At 45.0% G+C, this 17,259-nt stretch overlaps 1 protein-coding gene across 5 annotated transcripts in view; it reads right to left on the minus strand.

Moving 5' to 3' along the window:
- VPS13D (vacuolar protein sorting 13 homolog D) overlaps positions 1–17,259 on the minus strand; it is a 276,465-nt gene that overhangs the window by 99,009 nt on the left and 160,197 nt on the right. For all 5 annotated transcript variants that reach the window (XR_016210247.1, XM_008275374.5, XM_008275375.5 and 2 more), the window contains 3 exons: positions 12,213–12,362; positions 11,284–11,380; positions 9,046–9,194 (listed from right to left, as the gene is read on the minus strand). Coding sequence is in view for 4 of the 5 variants with exons in the window: in XM_008275374.5 (XP_008273596.4) it covers positions 9,046–9,194; positions 11,284–11,380; positions 12,213–12,362 (396 nt within the window). In the remaining variant the exon portion in view is untranslated. The remainder of the gene's footprint in view (positions 1–9,045; positions 9,195–11,283; positions 11,381–12,212; positions 12,363–17,259) is intronic.

Below are 17,259 nucleotides of genomic sequence, written 5' to 3' on the forward strand. Positions count from 1 at the left end.
AGAGTGTCAATTTCTAAATCAACAACAGGAGTCACTGTGCGCTTGCTCCCCTTGTAGGACTTCTGTCTTTAATGTGTTGCATTATGAGAATTAACAGTAAAATTACTTTTCAAACAGAACTTTGCACTTTGTGTATCTGTGTGGGTGCAAACTGTTGAAATCTTTACTTAGTATAGAATTGGTCTTCTGTATATAAAGATAATTAAAAATGAATCTTAATGAATAATGGGATAGGAGTGGGAGTAGGAGATGGGATGGTTTGCGGGTGTGAAGGTGGTTATGGGGGGAAAACCACTATAATCCAGAAGTTGTACTTTCAAAATTATATTTATTAAATAAAAGTTTTCTATAAAATTAAATAAAGGATATCCTTCAAATGTTACTTTTCTCTATAATTGTTACTGACACATAGAAACACAATTGATTTTTGTTCACCGTGTTCAGTGACCTTACTATATTTACCTAATCATTCTAATAATTTATTTGTACATTCTTTTAAGTTTCTGGTTACACAATCATGTTCCCTACAAATAATAATGTTTTCAGTTTCCTTTCCAATTCTTTCTTTTCTTTCTTTCTCTTTCCCCTCGCTCCTTTCCCTCTCTCCCTCCTCTAAATCTTGGGGCTGGAATTGTGGCATAATGGGGTACAGTTGCTATCTGCAACACTGGCATCCCATATAAGCGCTGGTTCATGTCCTGGATGCTCCACTTTCAATCCAGCTCTCTGCTAATGGCCTGGGAAAAGCAGCGGAAGAGGGCCCAAGTGCTTGGGTCCCTGCCACCACGCGGGAGACCTGGAAGAAGCTTCTGGTTCCTGACTTCAGACTGGTTCCACCCTGGCAATTGTGGCCATTTAGGAAGTGAACAAGCAGATGGAAGACCTCTCATTCTCTCTTTAATTTTGATTTTCAAATAAATACATATATAAATCTCTTTTTTGTTAAAGATTTATTTATGTATTTATTTGAAAGTCAAAGTTACACAGAGAGAGAAGGAGAGGCAGAGAGAGCAAGAGCGAGAGTGAGAGAGAGGTCTTCCATCCACTGGTTCACTCCCCAGTTGGCCACAAAGGCTGGAGCTGTGCCAAAGTCAGGAACCAGGAACGTCTTCCAAGTCTCCCACGTGTGTGTAGGGGTCCAAGAAGGTGGGACATCTTCTACTGCTTTCCCAGGCAAAATCAGAGAGCGGAATTGGAACTGGAGCAGCCGAGACTAGAACCGGTGCCGTGCCCATCTGGGCTGCCGGCACTTCAGGTGGCAGCTTTACTCACTATGCCACGGTGCTGGCCCCATAAATACATCTTTAAATCTTATTGCACTGGCTAGGATTTCTAGCATAACAGTGAACAAAAGTGGTGGAAATGGGCATCTTCCCTCTATCTCAACATTGGGTATGGCGTTTCCTGTTAATTTTTTATAGGTACATATTAGGCCAATTTTTTTTATATTCTTAGCTTGCTGAACATTAATCTTAAATGGATGTTGAATTTTTCAATGGTGTTTCTATATTTATTAAAATAATCATATTTTTCTTCTCTCATTATGCTGATAAAGTGAATTATTCAATTTATTTGCAAATGGTAAACTAAACTTGTATTCTTAGAATAAATCATATCTGGTTATGGCATATCTTTGTTATAGATTTCTATTTTGATTTACTAATATTTTGTTCAATTTCATTTTTCTAAGTTCATGAAAAAGTATTGGTCTGTAAGTTTACTTTATTATTTGGTTATTTTACATTAGAATTTTCTGGTAAACTTGAATACATTGTTATTTTAAATTTTGCATCTGAAAAAACCAACATCCTATTTATCTGTGGGCATGTTTCTACTGTCTGTTTTTTCTCTTTGTTCTCTCTCTCTTAGTAGGTCTATTAATTTGTGATTGAATGCAATATTTTATACGAAAACTTATACAGATGGGTCTTTAGCTTCTGGTAAGGCAATTAGATGAAGAAGCATAATGCCTTAATCCAAATGAATTTGGATTTTCTAAAAGATGGGCTTCAATCTTTGTAAGTCTTAGTCTATTTCCATTATTGTAAGGCCTGGTATAGCCCTTTAGGTATCTCAACTGAAAGCCAATGCTATCTCTCTACTTTCAATTTCCCCAGCACCAAAAAATTAAAGTTCTTTTGCCACATCTTGTGTGGCTTCCCTTAGACAAGATCATTTAGAAACTGACAAACGCCTCAAGAAAAACAGAAGCTAAGACTATTGAAATCTATTCTGTGGGGGTGCTGGTGCTGTGGTGCAGCAGGTTAAAGACCAGGACTGAAGCACCGACATCCTATACAGGCACCGGTTCTAGTCCTGGCTGCTCCTCTTCCGATCCAGCTCTCTGCTATGGCCTGGGATAGCAGTAGAGGATGGCAGAAGTCCTTTGGCCCCTGCACCCACATGGGAGACCCGGAAGAAGCTCCTGGCTTCGGATGGGTGCAGCTCTGGCCGTTGCAGCCATCTGGGGAGTGAACCAGCGGATGGAAAACCTCTCTCTCTCTCTGTCTCTACCTCTCTCTGTAACTCTTTCAAATTAAAAAAAAAAAAATCTTTAAAAAAAAAAAGAAATCTATTTTGTGCCTGTCCCTTCTCTGTAAATTGGCCTCTCCATCACCACCTGTCTTACTAACAGTAAAGTCTAACTTTTGCTCTGCTGGCTCCATGAGATTGCCAAAAACTTTACTTGGATTTTCTGCCTTTTAGCATCTACTTTTTGTTTGTCATCTTTATCTTTCTCCCCGAAACACTTACAGAGCTGAAAAAGTCTCAAAAATAAAAGCAATTTAAATTTGAGGCTCACCTTACCAAGTTTCTCTGTTTTCACAAATCTCCCTCAAGTCCTGCCTGTCTTGGTAGCTTCCCAGTGGCATCAAACAGACTTACAGCCTTTGCCTGGCCTCCCACCTAGCTTTTCTTGAAGTTCTCATCTGGTCTGGGTCCACCGTAAGTTGACAATTTCTATCTATAGATCTATTTTTTGATTTTTATTTAACATGATTGTTATTTCAACGTGTATAGAAGGCATGGAAAACACTCTTCTTTACTGCATGTGAAGTAAAAATTTATAAGCTATGATATCAGTAAATCTCTGATCCACCTGGAATATATCCTTATGTGCAGCATCAAGCATAAATATAATTTTATATTTTCTATACTGCTACCTAATCTAATAGCATTATTAAAAGTCTATATATTCCCCACTGAATTACAATATTTTATTATAGATTAAAATTTCATGTAGAACTTAATGGAATTTCTATTGTTTCTCACTAATAATCAATATTTTTGTGTGTATTTTCAGAGGCTAATAGCCTGGGAAAAGCAGCAGAAAATGGCCCAAGTACCTGGATTCAGCCTGGCCTAGTCCTGGCTGTTGCAGCCACCAGGGGAGTGAACCAGCAGATGAAAGATATCTCTTTCTCTCCCCCTCTCTCTCTGTAACTCTGACTTTTAAACAAATAAGTAAATCTTTTTTTTTTTAAAGATTTTATTTATTTATTTTAGGGAGTTACAGACAGTGAGAGGGAGAGACAAAACTCTTCCATCCATTGATTCACTCCCCAAATGGCAACAATGGCTGGAGCTAGGCTGATCTGAAGCCAGGAGCCTCCTCTGGGGACCAAAACATCTTCTACTGCATTCCAAGGTCATAGCAGAGAGCTGGATTGGAAGAGGAACAGCCAGGACTATAACTGGTGCCCATATGGGCTGCTGGCACTGCAGGCGGAGGATTAACCTACTATGCCACAGTGCCAGCCCCAGTAAATCCTTTTTAAAAAACAAAGAGTATGTTTATCTGAAATAAATCATAGAATGGATAAAATTTATTTTAGATTAATTTATTTATTTATGGATTGATTTGAAAGTCAGAAAGAGCAAGGGAGACAGTGAGAGAGAGAAAGAAAGTGAGAGAATAAGAGAGAGATTGATTTTCCATCCACTGGTTCACTCCCAAAACACTTGCAATGGCTGAGACTAGGTTGAGTCAAAGCCAGGAGCCAGGAGCTTCATCTAGCTTTCCTCTACAGGTGCAGGGCCCCAAGCACATGGCCCATCTTCCACTGCTTTCCCAGGCACACTAGCAGGGAGTTGGATCGGAAGTGGAGCAGCCAGGACTTGAACTGGTCCCCATACACTGGCGCTCCAGACAGTGGCTTAAACCACTGTACCACAGAGATGGCCCCTAGATGAAATTTCTTTCAACCAAACAATAAAACTTTTTATGGTTCAAAATTCAGTTATAAAGAGTTCGACGGCGGGCGCCATGGCTCACTAGGCTAATCCTCCGCCTGAGGCACTGGCACACCGGGTTCTAGTCCCGGTTGGGGTGCCAGTTCTGTCTGGGTGTTCCTCTTCCAGTCCAGCTCTCTGCTGTGGTCCAGGAAGGCAGTGGAGGATGGCCCAAGTGCTTGGGCCCTGCACCTGCATGGGAGACCAGGAGGAAGCACCTGGCTCCTAGTTTTGGATCAGCACAGCGCGCCAGCCGTAGTGGCCATCTGGGGGTGAACCAACGGAAGGAAGACCTTTCTCTCTGTCTGTCTCTCTGTCTAACTCTGCCTGTCAAAAAAAAAAGAGTTTGAGAAATGTGCTAACTAAAAATTAACGTCTCTTATGATTTAACACAGACACACAGCAAATAAGTAAAAAAAAATGACAAACTGAAGAAAAAAAAACTTGCAGCAACTCTCATTAAAGGCAAAACTTTTATAAAGAGCTTCTAAAATTAGAGGAAATAAAAGACCAATCATCTGCATGAACAACAGGCAAGTGACTTGACCAGAAGGTTCAGAGAAGAAGCTGGCCTTTTACCATATGGGTTAGGAAAAGACAGAGAACCAACAAAGAAGGCAGAGCCAGAAAGGACAGACGAACAGAACAGGGAGGTCAGCAACGCCGAAAACGACAGAGGAATACAAAGACAAGGAAAGAAAAACATCACTGGGTTTGGCGTCTGTGGAAGGCACCAATAATCTCTTGATAAATTATTACAGAGCAAAACATTAGAGATGATAGCATCCTCAAAATAAATCAAGTTAACACCCCGTGTCTTTTCCCCTCTCCTTTCTCTCTCAGAGGATGGTCTGAAGCTATGCAGCTCCCTAGCAGTAGACCCGGACTAGAACGCGTTCATTTTCACAACAGTATCCAGCTACCGGGCTGAAAGCGAGAAAGACAGTGGTCACACTATTTCCCCGTCCTCGTGACGAGTGATGATGATGTCGGCAAGCCGGCCTTGTATTCCTCATTTCACTGACAGAGACTGAAGCTCAGAAGCTGAGCGGCTCCTCTCCCAGCCAGGCAGGAAGTGCGCTGGGCAAGCCGGGCGCTGACAGTTCAGCACTTTGTTTTGCCAAAACAGCTCTGAGCGTGACTTTTCTTCTCAGAGAAGGGGAAATGAGATCAAAACAAAGGCTTAAGGTGAAAAGCTTTTTTACCCCAACTTCCTCATTGCAACCAAACACTGCAGAGCCAAACATGGTGGCAAAGACTCTGAAACCTCTAGCAGTTGTCAGGCTCTCCGTCCGAGACACCGTCCTCTGCTGGGTGACTGAGACGCGCTGTCCGAGTCAAGGACAGATTCTGGCCTGAGGCAGAAGTTACCCTCACCCAGCTCTGGGGCCTCCCGCATTTGAAGGAGCCCAGCCGCAGCCTGTGGTTGGCATGCCTTACTCTGCCACCTTCAGGTGGACCTGGTCATTAAAAGAGACGGGACAGAGAGCCAACAGGGCCTTTTCTGGGGTAACTGAAGGACTAATCAAACACAGTAGTATGCAACGGGGACGCTTATTTACTTAAGTAGCAGACAGTTTCCTGTTAGAAACAGATTCTGGAGAGAGCAACTCTGAGTTCGTAAGTTCCTAATAAAAATTAGAAAGCTGTCTATTCCTACCTCCTCAGACAAAGACTGCTGAAGTCGCCCAGACACTCTGCAGAGTTGAAAGAAGGAATACCTGTCTCCACGCCCTGCGGGCCTAGAGCACGAGCTATTCCCTGGGCCACGTCCTTTCCTTCCTCGGTTTATCCTGCACTAAACACAACTGTCTGGAATTCATTCTGTAAGGTTTATTTATGGTACACTGAGACTGTTTATGTGAAGCAGGGTATTTGCCTATTTCCCTCGTGGGACAGTGTTTAAAAACAGGGATATTTCCCTCTCTGGCACTTTCTGAAATACAATTAACAATACTGGATCTTTTTTCCTTTTAACAAATCTGGTTTTTATTTAGGGAGGGGAGGGAAAAAGTAAAGGGTCTGAAGTTTCCCAACAAATTATTTCAAGCCTTTGAGAAGACAGTTTTAGGCTTTTTAAATAGTGTCTTTGTTTGAAATCCCCCCTTACCCCCACCTTCCTCTCACTCTGACCATTAAAATGTGGGTTTTCTTCCAAACTAGATTGCTCAATTAAAGCCCTTCTTTTGTAATACCCAAATGCTCTAAATGGGAAAAGGACTGCTGTAGGCCACCTTATGAAACCTTTTAAAGGCTCCTGGCCTCTTTTGATCTTTCAAAAAACCCCAAACACACAGAAACTACCTGGCACTTAGACACTGCTTGCCAGCCTCTGACGTGCACTCTCGGGGGAATAATGGAGCAGCCAAGGAGGGGGAATGGCGGCTCCGAGCTGTGACCCGGCGCTGCTCTCCCCTCCTTCCAACTGAGATAGCAGATGCGGGGCTGCTCTGAGGCCTTCCGCACAGGCACTGTACCTGGCAACAACGCCCTCAGCGTAAACCTGCGGAGACTTCCCTCTGAGATTTCTGACAGCCTCCCTCCTGCCAGGAGTCGGGAGAATCAAGACAATTATTCCTTCAATCCCAGAGACTCGTTACCTTTTAGTCAGACTCCTGTGGCTCCTGTGCTTCCTCAGCACAGATTTTAGCTGTTAGATATTCATCTAAAAGTGCATATTGCCCTTTCTAAGAGCTACTAATAAAGGGATATTACTCTGTTAGAAAACTCTTTGAATAAGTGACATTATTTTATGAGTCCCAGACTCCACTCGATGCAGTAAAACGGCGACTTCGACAAGCTGAGAATTTAACTCTGCAGTCCCAATTCCCAGCGCCCTGCTGGAAGCATTAACTCATGGCACTCAGCGTGCCCCCCACACCTCATAACACGGCTGCTCCATTTAATTTGTTTAACAATGATTTGAAAATATTCCTCCAATACAGTGCTGGGTAGAACATTCAATGTAAGTGCTTTGCAGTCACTGGACGTACAGTGCACACACCAGCAGCAATACCAGAGAGCCGGGGCAGGAGTACTCCACCTGCAGAGTGTCACCCTGCCGTGTCAGTCTGGGCAAGCTTTCTGCAGAAGGCAATTTGAAAGAAACAGGAAGATATCTCTACTTCTTAGAAAGATGATTTTAAAAACAAGGAGCCCTCAACTTGCAGGAAATGCTTAACATTGGTCTGTTGGGTGAGTGCCAAGTGTTCTGGGGGAATACACACTTTATCAAACAAACCCATTCCAAAGGGTCACATAAGTCAAGTGGATACTTGTGGATATTAACAAGATAGTGGTTTTCTCATGGTTTTCCCCTCACTCCCATGCTAATTATAAGTATCTTCAATCTCCTGGGAAACATGAAATTAAAGCAAATTAAGCAGCCAGGGCAGCAAGCGGAGCACGGCACTCCATGCTGTTCTCAGGGTGGCTGCGGGAGTGGTGACACTGCCCCCTGGCCTCACTGGCACTCCCAGCTGCTCATGCCCGTCTGCCACCTCAACGAAGCAGCCACCCTTGCCTCATCCTTATCCAAATATGATCTGATGCTGACCAGACTACTGTCTCAGTACCTAGAAGTCTATTTTAGAAATTGTGAGCTGGCAGACCACGGGCCACATGAGGCCCACATGTGTGTTTTGTTAGGCCCACAAGATTTAAGAGAAAACAAGAAACTTGAATTTGTTGCCAGCATTTAAAAACCAGGAGATTCCACATAAAAACCCAGATTTCCGGCTTCTCTTTAAAAATCTAAAGATCTGGTAACACGGGGTTCACATTCTGCCACAACAATTGGCCCCTTCAGCTGAAGTGCACACACTCGGCAGGCACCGGCCCCCACTGCACTGCTGGCACCGCCCCGGTGGGCACCTGAATTTATGACTCCAGAATTATTCCTTATTTGTTCCCATTCAGAGACCATCCTACGGCATCTCAGAGGAGGCAGCGTGGGGCGGTGGGAAGGCTCAGACCGGTGGTTATAGAGAGGAGGAGGTCTCGAACCAGCTTCACGAACAACAGAGGAGAGAACGTGAACCCAAGGGGGCAAGCTGCCAGGCGCGGCCTTGGGTTCGAACTCAGAACGACCTCATAGTGTCCTGGCTCCACATCTGCTCCAGAACGCCCTGGACAGGTCTGGACCTTCAGTTTCCCTGCCTGCTGAGCATGGGCATCCTTAGGCCTCCTAAGACTAAACTTCGCTGATTCCTTGTGTTCTAGGGGGCAGCAGAGTATAGCAAAAAATACAAAGACTGAGAGTCAGACAGGCTTGGATTTGAATCCCAGCCGCTCCCTTCCTTAAAACACATCTTACTGCTGAGATGAAGGTGTGTGGAGACTCTACCAAGTGTGCAGAAGTGTGGCCCCAGGCCTGGGGGCAGACATTCCCAGCGACAACTGTTCCAAAGACAGAAGAGAGGAAGAGAGAACTAGAGAGCAAGCAGGTCTTGAGCACAAAAGGAAGAAACACCATCTTGGTTTTGGTTTGTCCCTGGAGTTTGGAGCACCCCTAGGAACCACAGGCTTTTACCCTCCCCTGGGGAGACAGGAACAACACAAAAATAGACGGGTTTTACATAATCGCCTGTGTTTACTCTCTTCAGTTACTCGCTTGATCTTTACCAAAGTCATACTCAAATATCCAATAAAAACACAGAAATACATAGGAGTCAATAAACCTTCTAAAAAAGGCAGCCTGTAAAAATATCTGCAATGAATACTGATGCTGGACGAGCAAGCACATGGCAAACACACTCGCTCCTTCCAGGGAATATCACTTGCACAAAGTCTCCCAGACGCAGCTCCGCTCACCTTAAGGTCCAGAGGCAGCTTGCTGGAGGTGAACACACTCAGCTTGATCTGCGGAATGCTGATCTTGAGATTTTCAAAGTAGTAGCGAACTGGTGTCCCACCTTGTTCTACTGTCTTTTCATGGAGGTTTTCATCATACTTTTCCACCTCTGGAGAAAGGCAACATTTTTAAAGCATGAAAAAAATTTCCTTAAACTCATGATTCAAATGTATTTCTGTTGAGAAAAACTGAAAATATTCCTCTGATTTGGTTTTAGAGAGTTCTGGAACATGCGCAGCACCCCAGTTCCACTTCTTCGTGAGCACAGATGCTTCGTCCTGTTTATACAAAACCATGCCAGCCTCACTTTAACTTGTGACTTAGACCATCTGGAAGGTAGCACCTTTGGTGACACAGGTGTGAAAGCCCAAGGTCCCAGGTGTGTTTCCCTGGCAATGGGCTTTCTAGAAACTGTTGTTTTATCAAGGACTCAGATTATCTGAACTTATTACATAAGATGATATCCAAATAAGGATTTGAAATCCAGTATAACTGTTGAAATCTTTACTTAATATATACTAAATTGAGGTTCTGTATGTAAAGATAATTGAAAATGAATCTTGATGTGAATGGAATGGGAGAGGGAGCGGGAGTTGGGAGGGTTGTGGGTGGGAGGGAAGTTATGGGGGGGGGGGAAGCCACTGTAATCCATAAGCTGTACTTTGGAAATTTATATTTACTAAATAAAAGTTAAAAAAAGAAATCCAGCACAACTGAATCATAACAAACACTATCACCAGTGAAATAATGAATCTGAATGGAACGTAATACCTGAAGAAGCACCAGGCTGCAGACTATAAGGAACTGACACCACTACAAGCAATAGCCCCTCTGCGAATGGTGGACATCCACTTACACAGGGCCAAAAGGTAGATTTTTGACATGTTATCCCAAAAAATAAAAAAGAAGGGCATGGGTTAAAACACAGCAACGTGCTGTTTGTTCTTTTGTGGGACCACATCCACTTGGGCAGCATGTCTTCCCTTGGCTTCACATGTCTTAGAAATAAAGCCAGAGAGCTTGCACCCACCTACTTCTCACGCAGATTCATGGTGTAAGCGATCATTAGTTCTACTTACAAAACAATGATGCTGCAACACGGACCTGCCTACCTCTGTTCAGAAAACAGAACAGCTATGGAAAGGAGAAGAGATGTTCCAATGAAAGGCTGATAGATTTTACAAAAGTCTAAATCCACTACACAGTGCTTGAGAGGAAAATCACCAAATTTACAAGAATATGTAAATCTTAGGGGGAAAAAGGAGCATATACAAGAAAGGCATATCCAGTCAAGTGTAAAGTTGTACTTGCCAGGGAGCTACCTGGCATCCATCTGAACACAAACAGACACTGGTGTTCCAAACCCAAGTTGACAGCACAGCACTAAACAGACGCGCTCTAACTCTTGATCCCAAATAGCCTTAAAGCTTAAATTCTAAGCCTGGGTAAGAAGAACAAAAATATTTTTCTTCTAATTTTGTTTTTTCAAGCCAACATAGGTAGATAAATATAAAAAAGTCTCTTTCTTATCATTTCCTTAGGTTCAACACTTAGCGTAGGCTGCAAACAAGGCTGGGCATTATTCACTCCCAAGCTGTAGAGAGCGCTCTGGAAAGTCCACCTGCAAGCAGGACTATAAAATAAAGAGACACCAACCAAATTACTTCTGCAGCACTGCTGGAACAGCTTATTTTACTGCCCTCTCCAAAGAAGAGGGTAAAGAGGATGTCTTTGTAATGACACTAAGCCATAGGGGAATGAATGTCAAAAGTTAACAGACTGAGGCTAACCAGTTTTTTTCTCAACTAAACCCAAGAAGCCACCACAGGGATTTCTGATTCTTGGCCTGAATCTGTTTAATAAACAAAGGTTGGGAAACACAGTGGTTTCCTCAATGACGAACATCTCTGCACTCCTAGAGCAGAGGGACCAAAACACGCAGAGCAAGGAGAGTCTGCTCCCCAAAGGCTCCCTCCTGGGTACTGCAGGACGCCCACAGACCCACCGAGCAGCCGCAGTGCAGTCACACTTCAGGCGACAAATGACGCCTGCAGAGAACAGCTGAACACGGGCCTCAGCTTCCCGGCTCAGGAGGGGAGGCAGACAGGGAACGTGCAGGCGTGCAGGACTCCTGCTGACAGACTGAGGAAGGCCACCCTTGAGCCGGCACCCAGCACACACACACAACACCTTCTCACCTGACTCGGCTTGATCGTAGCCAAAGAAACTGAGCAGCTTGAGGAGCAGCTTCTCTTCGATCTGCACTGTGAATCTTTGCGCTGTGACCATCAGGTGCTAGAGAGAGACATTCCGATTTATAGCATGAACAGCGGCGACTTTCATCTGTGCCATTAAAAAGGCCCCAGTGACATGACGTGGGTCTCATGTGATTTTATAATCACGTTGCCAACTTATCCTGGCTCTCACTCTCTCCACTGTTACAGTTCAAAAGAATTGAAGGTGATGTTTAGTAGATGGCTCACCACCCTCCTGTCAGGGATGCACTTGGTGCAGGAGCTGCTTGGCCCTGCACTCAGGACGAACGGCGGCTCTCCTAAGGAGCAGTCAATCTCAAGGCTGCCATAGGTTCGGTCCCGGTAGCGCTGGTGACCGAGGATCAGAAACAAGGGAAGCAGCCTCTTACCCGGCTTCCACTTGTGTAGTCTGTAGCTGTCACAGCAGCCTGTGCGTGGAGACTTCCCCAAGGAAGAGAATTTGCCACTTGTGAACTATCTGCTCTGAGTGAATACTGCGGTAGCCAGATGTCTGCCCCTCAGCCCTTTTCCCAAATCTCTGGATTACTCTATTTTTAATCTGAGATCTGGCCCCCACCTAGCTCTGACTGATCTAGAAGATGCTGCACCTTCCCACAAAGATGTCGCTCTAATGAAGGAAGACTGCCCTGTGGACTCAGGACTATCTAATGATCACCTGCAGGGTCACTGAAAACACAACTGAAAATGCAAGGTGCCAAAGGACGGAGTTCTTGTAAATCCCCTTAACAACCTAGCACGTTGCACGTGCCTTAACCCTGTGTAACCATTCCGTCCGCAGCCGGCACTGCTGCTCTGACTTGGCTGTGAGGGAAGGAATCAGCCCTGCGGCACGCAGCAGACCCACAGCCCACCTTGTAGATGTTGGTCAGTGCACTCTTACTGGGGAACTTCACCGCGTTGACCTGCACGGCAGGGCCAGTCTCAACGGCCTCGCTCTCATTGCTCACGGGAGTCACATACAGCAGGAAGGGCTGAGTGGTACCGATGAGCTGATTGTCCACCTAGGACAGGAGCACACAGCAAAGCAAGCTTAGTTCTCACTGTACCTTGAGTGGTGACTCATCACACAGGCTCCTCACATTTTACTCGAGCTCAACAGCAGCTGGAAGCACGCAACCACAGTGAAGACCTGCAACAGCAACACTTCAGAAGGAAGAACAGTGTGACAACAGAAGTCACACTTGGCCAGTGAGCGCTTTACATTTTCTCACCATGAAAAAGTAGTTGAGGTTATGTCTACATTAACGGGTTTCATTTAGCCATTCCTTAACATACGCATATTTCAAACATCATGTTCCACTTGATAAACATACACAATCTGTACTTGCCAACTGAAAATTTAAAGGATGAGAATGCGCATTTAGCCTAGCTTTTAAGACACCCACATCCAATATTGGAGTACCTGGGTTTAGTACTGAGCTGTGTCTCCTGACTCCAGCTTCCAATATAGTAGACCCTGGGAGACAGCAGTGATAGTCATGGAATTTAGCTTTCCGCCACCCATGCAGAAGACCTAGACTGAGCTCCTGGCTTCTGGCTTTGGCCCCTGCCCAGGCCTGGCCTTTTTGGGCATTTGGGGAGTAAACCAGTGGATAGGAGCCCTCTTGCTCTCTGCCTCTCAAATAATAAGCATTAATGAGGAGCGGGCCCTGTGGCACAGAGGTTAAGCTGCTGCCTGCAATGCCAGCATCCCATATGGGCACTGTTCAAGTCCCAGCTAACTGACTCTCCATTCAACTTCTTGCTAATAGTCTGGGAAAAGTAGTGAAAGAAGGCCCAAGTGTTTAGGTGCCTGCCACCCATGTGGGAGACTTGGAAGAAGCTCCTAACTCCTGGCTTTGGCCTGACCCAGCCCTGGCTGTTGCGGTCATCTGGGAAATGAACCAGCAGATGCAAGATTTCTCCTTCTCTCTCTCTAACTCTTTCATATAAATACATATATCTTTAAAAATAAAATGATTTACTTAAGAAAGCATTAATGAATCAAAACTTTAACAATGTAGCATTTTTAACATTTAGCTGAGTACTATGTGGGTACTACACTGGTCACCTCATATGCACTAGCTCGTCAAGTCACCGACTACTCACGACACTTGCTCTTGCACTATGGGTTCTGCTGCAACCCTTACGACAGCCAAGTGTGACTGACCTCACTTCGCAGATGCTGAAGCTAAGGAGTGAGGTCCTCGCTGAAGGTCATACAGTTACGTCAATGACAGAACTAGGGCTTCAGTCCAGGGCTATCTGACCTAAAGCCAGTGTTCTTAACCACATGTTACCAATGTTCTCTCCTGCTCCAAATTCCCTGAAGGCAATTAACCTAGAGAATCAGTAGCTCAACTGGCTAACAAATGGGAACAGTTCCATGTTCTAAGGTCAACTCCCTTCTCAGGAATACAAGGGTGAAGTGAGTGGCATTAGGACCTACCCTACCCCCCAAGTCCCAGTCAGCAGCCCAACAGTGTGCACAGGCTGCACTCAAATGGTGGATAAAGGGGACGCCCTGCAGGGGACAGCCACCCTCACACCCTGCTGTACTCTGAAGGTCCGCGCATGGAAGAGACAAGAGGGGGCCATCTGCTGGGGACCCCTGCCGAGCCATCGATGGGTACTTTTTGCACATCACCCTCTAACATATTCCTTACTACAACCCCAAAGACTGGGTTTGTATCAACAAATCAACAGAAGTCTAGAGAAGTTAAATGAACTCGGTCACATTCACAGAGCTAGCACGCGGAAAAGCAGGGATTCAAATGCAGGTATTTCTTGCACCAAATCCTCTGACCCGTCCATGGTCTTGCCTGGATTTCCACACAGTCACCCTGTATGCGGGCTCTCCTTCTGCTGCCTCTCAAAGTGCAGGGAAGGGCGGGAGACTCAGTGCACTTCTCCTGACTTCCACTCTTGCTCCCTACAGTGTACTCCAAAGCGATCTTTGAAAAACAGAAATGGAGGCTGGCGCTGCGGTATTGCTGGTTAAGACACCACTTACAATACAAGCAACCCAAATCTAAGTGCTAGCCTGAGTCCAGGCTGCTCCACTTCCCATCCAGCTCCCTGCTGATGCACCTGGGAAGGCAGTAGATGACGGCCCAAGTACCTGGGCCCCTGCCACCCACGTGGGACACCATGACGGAGGTCCTGGCTTCTGGCTTCGGCCTCACCCAGACCCAGCTGTTGCAGACATTTAGTGAGCGAACTGGAGGATGGAATAAATCTGTCATTCTGCCTTTCAAATAAACAAACATTTACAAAAATATAAGAAGCCATACCCTCTTTTCCTTTAGACCCTTTAATGGCTTCTCTCTTAGGATAAAAACCAAACTTCTCGTCACAGCCTCCAAGGTCTGCATGAATCAATACACTCCAAGTTCCCCAACCTAACCACATGCCACTCTCCTCCTAGTTTGCTCTAGTCTACACAGGAGCCTCCCCACTGTTTCTCAAATGTAGTCAAGTCCCTCTCTCCTCAAGGTCTTTGAACTTCCCTGGGATGGCTTTCCTTCTCTGTGGTCTGCTCTTTTTCCACTTTCATGTTTCAGTTTAGCTCTCACTTCCTCAGGAAGATCTTCCCAGGCTACTTCAAGTGACAACGTCCCTCCTTTTATTCTTCAGAAGAAAAAGGTCAAAAATGTAGAAGAGGGGCTGGCACTGTGGCATAGCAAGTAAGGCCGCAGCCTGCAGTGCCGGCATCCCATGTGAGCACCAGTTCGAGTCCCGGCTGCTCCACTTCCGATCTAGCTCTCTGCTGTGGCCTGGGAAAGCAGAAGATGGCCCGGGTCCTTGGGCCCCTGCACCTGCGAGGGAGACCCAGAACAGGCTGCTGGCTCCTGGCTTTGGATGGGGCGCAGTTCTGGCCGTTGTAGCCATCTAGGGAGTGAACAAGCAGATGGAAGATTTTCTATCTCTCCTCTGCCTCTCTGTAACTCTCCCTTTCAAATAAACAAATAAATATTGAAAAAAAAAAGTAAAAGAAAGAAAAATACTTTCTATCTGTCCACAGATGAGTTGTGATTATCCTAAATTAACTGCCATTTATGGCAAATGACTCCCCTGAAAAGAGGCCTGGCACTGACAGTCTGGAAGTGCTATGTAATGTTTTGGGGGGACACAGCAGCCTTGTCCCAGGGATCCGCTAAACACGCCCAGCAGGAACATAGGCTGGCTGTTGGGAGAAAGGAACCGTAGTCTGGGCTCTGGATCCTTCTTTTGCAATGTTTACCAGCAACTAGTTTCCTAGACACAATTCAGTTTTGGCAGAGGTTATAAAGGAGAACGGTCCCAAGCATGATGTCACAGAGAGACACAGGAGTTGTTCTGATAGCAAGACAAAAGAACCCTGCCAAAAGTCATCAAAGTCAACTTCTCCAGAATTACGAATATGAATCAAAGGCTTGTAACGATCCAAAGAGTATTTACTCGAGAAATAAGATGAAACTTGGTATGAACAGTGAGTTCTGTGGCAGCTTAACTTATCCTGTGCCCACCATTCCCACCCCAGCATCCTGCAGCATGACAAAGCCCTACACTTACGGGGAAAACCCCGCAGCCTCACAAAGACTCACTACAGACAATGCCCTTCAAAAGCCCCACCCAGAGAGCAGTCATTCACTTGGCTGTCCTGGCTCCTCTCACCCCTGATGTTGGTCATTTGTGTCTTCTCCATTTTCCTCTTGATCATACTGGTTGAAGGCCTGTTAGTTTTTTTTCTTCTTAAAGAACCAACTTCTGATTATACTGATTTTTCTGTACTATGATTACTGATTTCCAGTTCAGACTTCCACTGTATTCTTTATTATTTACTTACTTTTGTTTATTTTGGGTTCACAACTTTTAAATTTTTTTAGATTATTTATTTATTTAAGAGAGTTTCAACAGAGAGAGGGACAGACAGAAAAGTATTGCATCTGCTGGTTCACTCCCCAGATGGCCATAACGGCTGGAGCTGGGCTGATCCAAAGCCAGGAGCCAGGAGCTTCTTCCAGGTCTCCTACGTGAGTGCAGTGATACAAACACTTGGGCCATCACTGCTTTCCCAGGCTGTAGAGAGCTGGATCAAAAAAAGAGCAGCTGGGATACAAACCGGTGCCCATATCGATTGCAGGCATCGCAAGCAGAAGCTCAGCCTACTACAGCACAGTTCCAGTCTCCAAAATTCCTTAAGATGACACCTGAATGCATTGCTTTGAGACCACTCTTCTTTTTTTTTTTTTTAAAGATCTATTTATTTATTTGAAATCAGAGTTACAGAGAGAGAAGGAGAGGCAGAGAGAGAGAAGAGAGGTCTTCCATCCATTGGTTCACTCCCCAATTGGCCGCAATGGCCGGAGCTGCACTGATCCAAAACCAGGAGCCAGGAGCCTCCTCCAGGTCTCCCAGTTGGGTGCAGGGGCCCAAAGACTTGGGTCACCATCTACTGCTTTCCCAGGCCACAGCAGAGAGCTGGATCAGAAGAAGAGCAGCTGGGACATGAACCCGTGCCCATAGGGGATGCTGGCACCACAGGCAGAGGCTTAGCTTATTACGCCACAGCACTGGTCCCGATCACTTTTTTAATGATTTCCTGTTATCTCCTTTGTTGGATTACTCTAGCTCTTTGTCATGTTATTTTGGTGGCTGCTTTATGGTTTATAGTATATATGTTTAATTTTTAATTGATCGGTCTGCATTTAGGTGACATTACACCACTTCATGTTTAAGATTGTAACAATATACTTCCCTTTTGCTTTTATACTGTTGTCATTATTTTATTCTTTATTACTGCAGACCTCAGATACAGTGTTATTTTTGTCTATACAGTCAATTCTCTCTGTAAGATATTTAAATATGAAGCAAATAATCATGTTCTCACTCATCAGGTTATCATTTCAGGTGTTCTTCATTACACTTTCCAAACCA

Source organism: Oryctolagus cuniculus, chromosome 7 (assembly GCF_051225735.1).
Source record: "Oryctolagus cuniculus isolate XC-2025 breed Fujian yellow rabbit chromosome 7, ASM5122573v1, whole genome shotgun sequence".
In the NCBI taxonomy this organism is placed as follows: Eukaryota; Metazoa; Chordata; class Mammalia; order Lagomorpha; family Leporidae; genus Oryctolagus; species Oryctolagus cuniculus.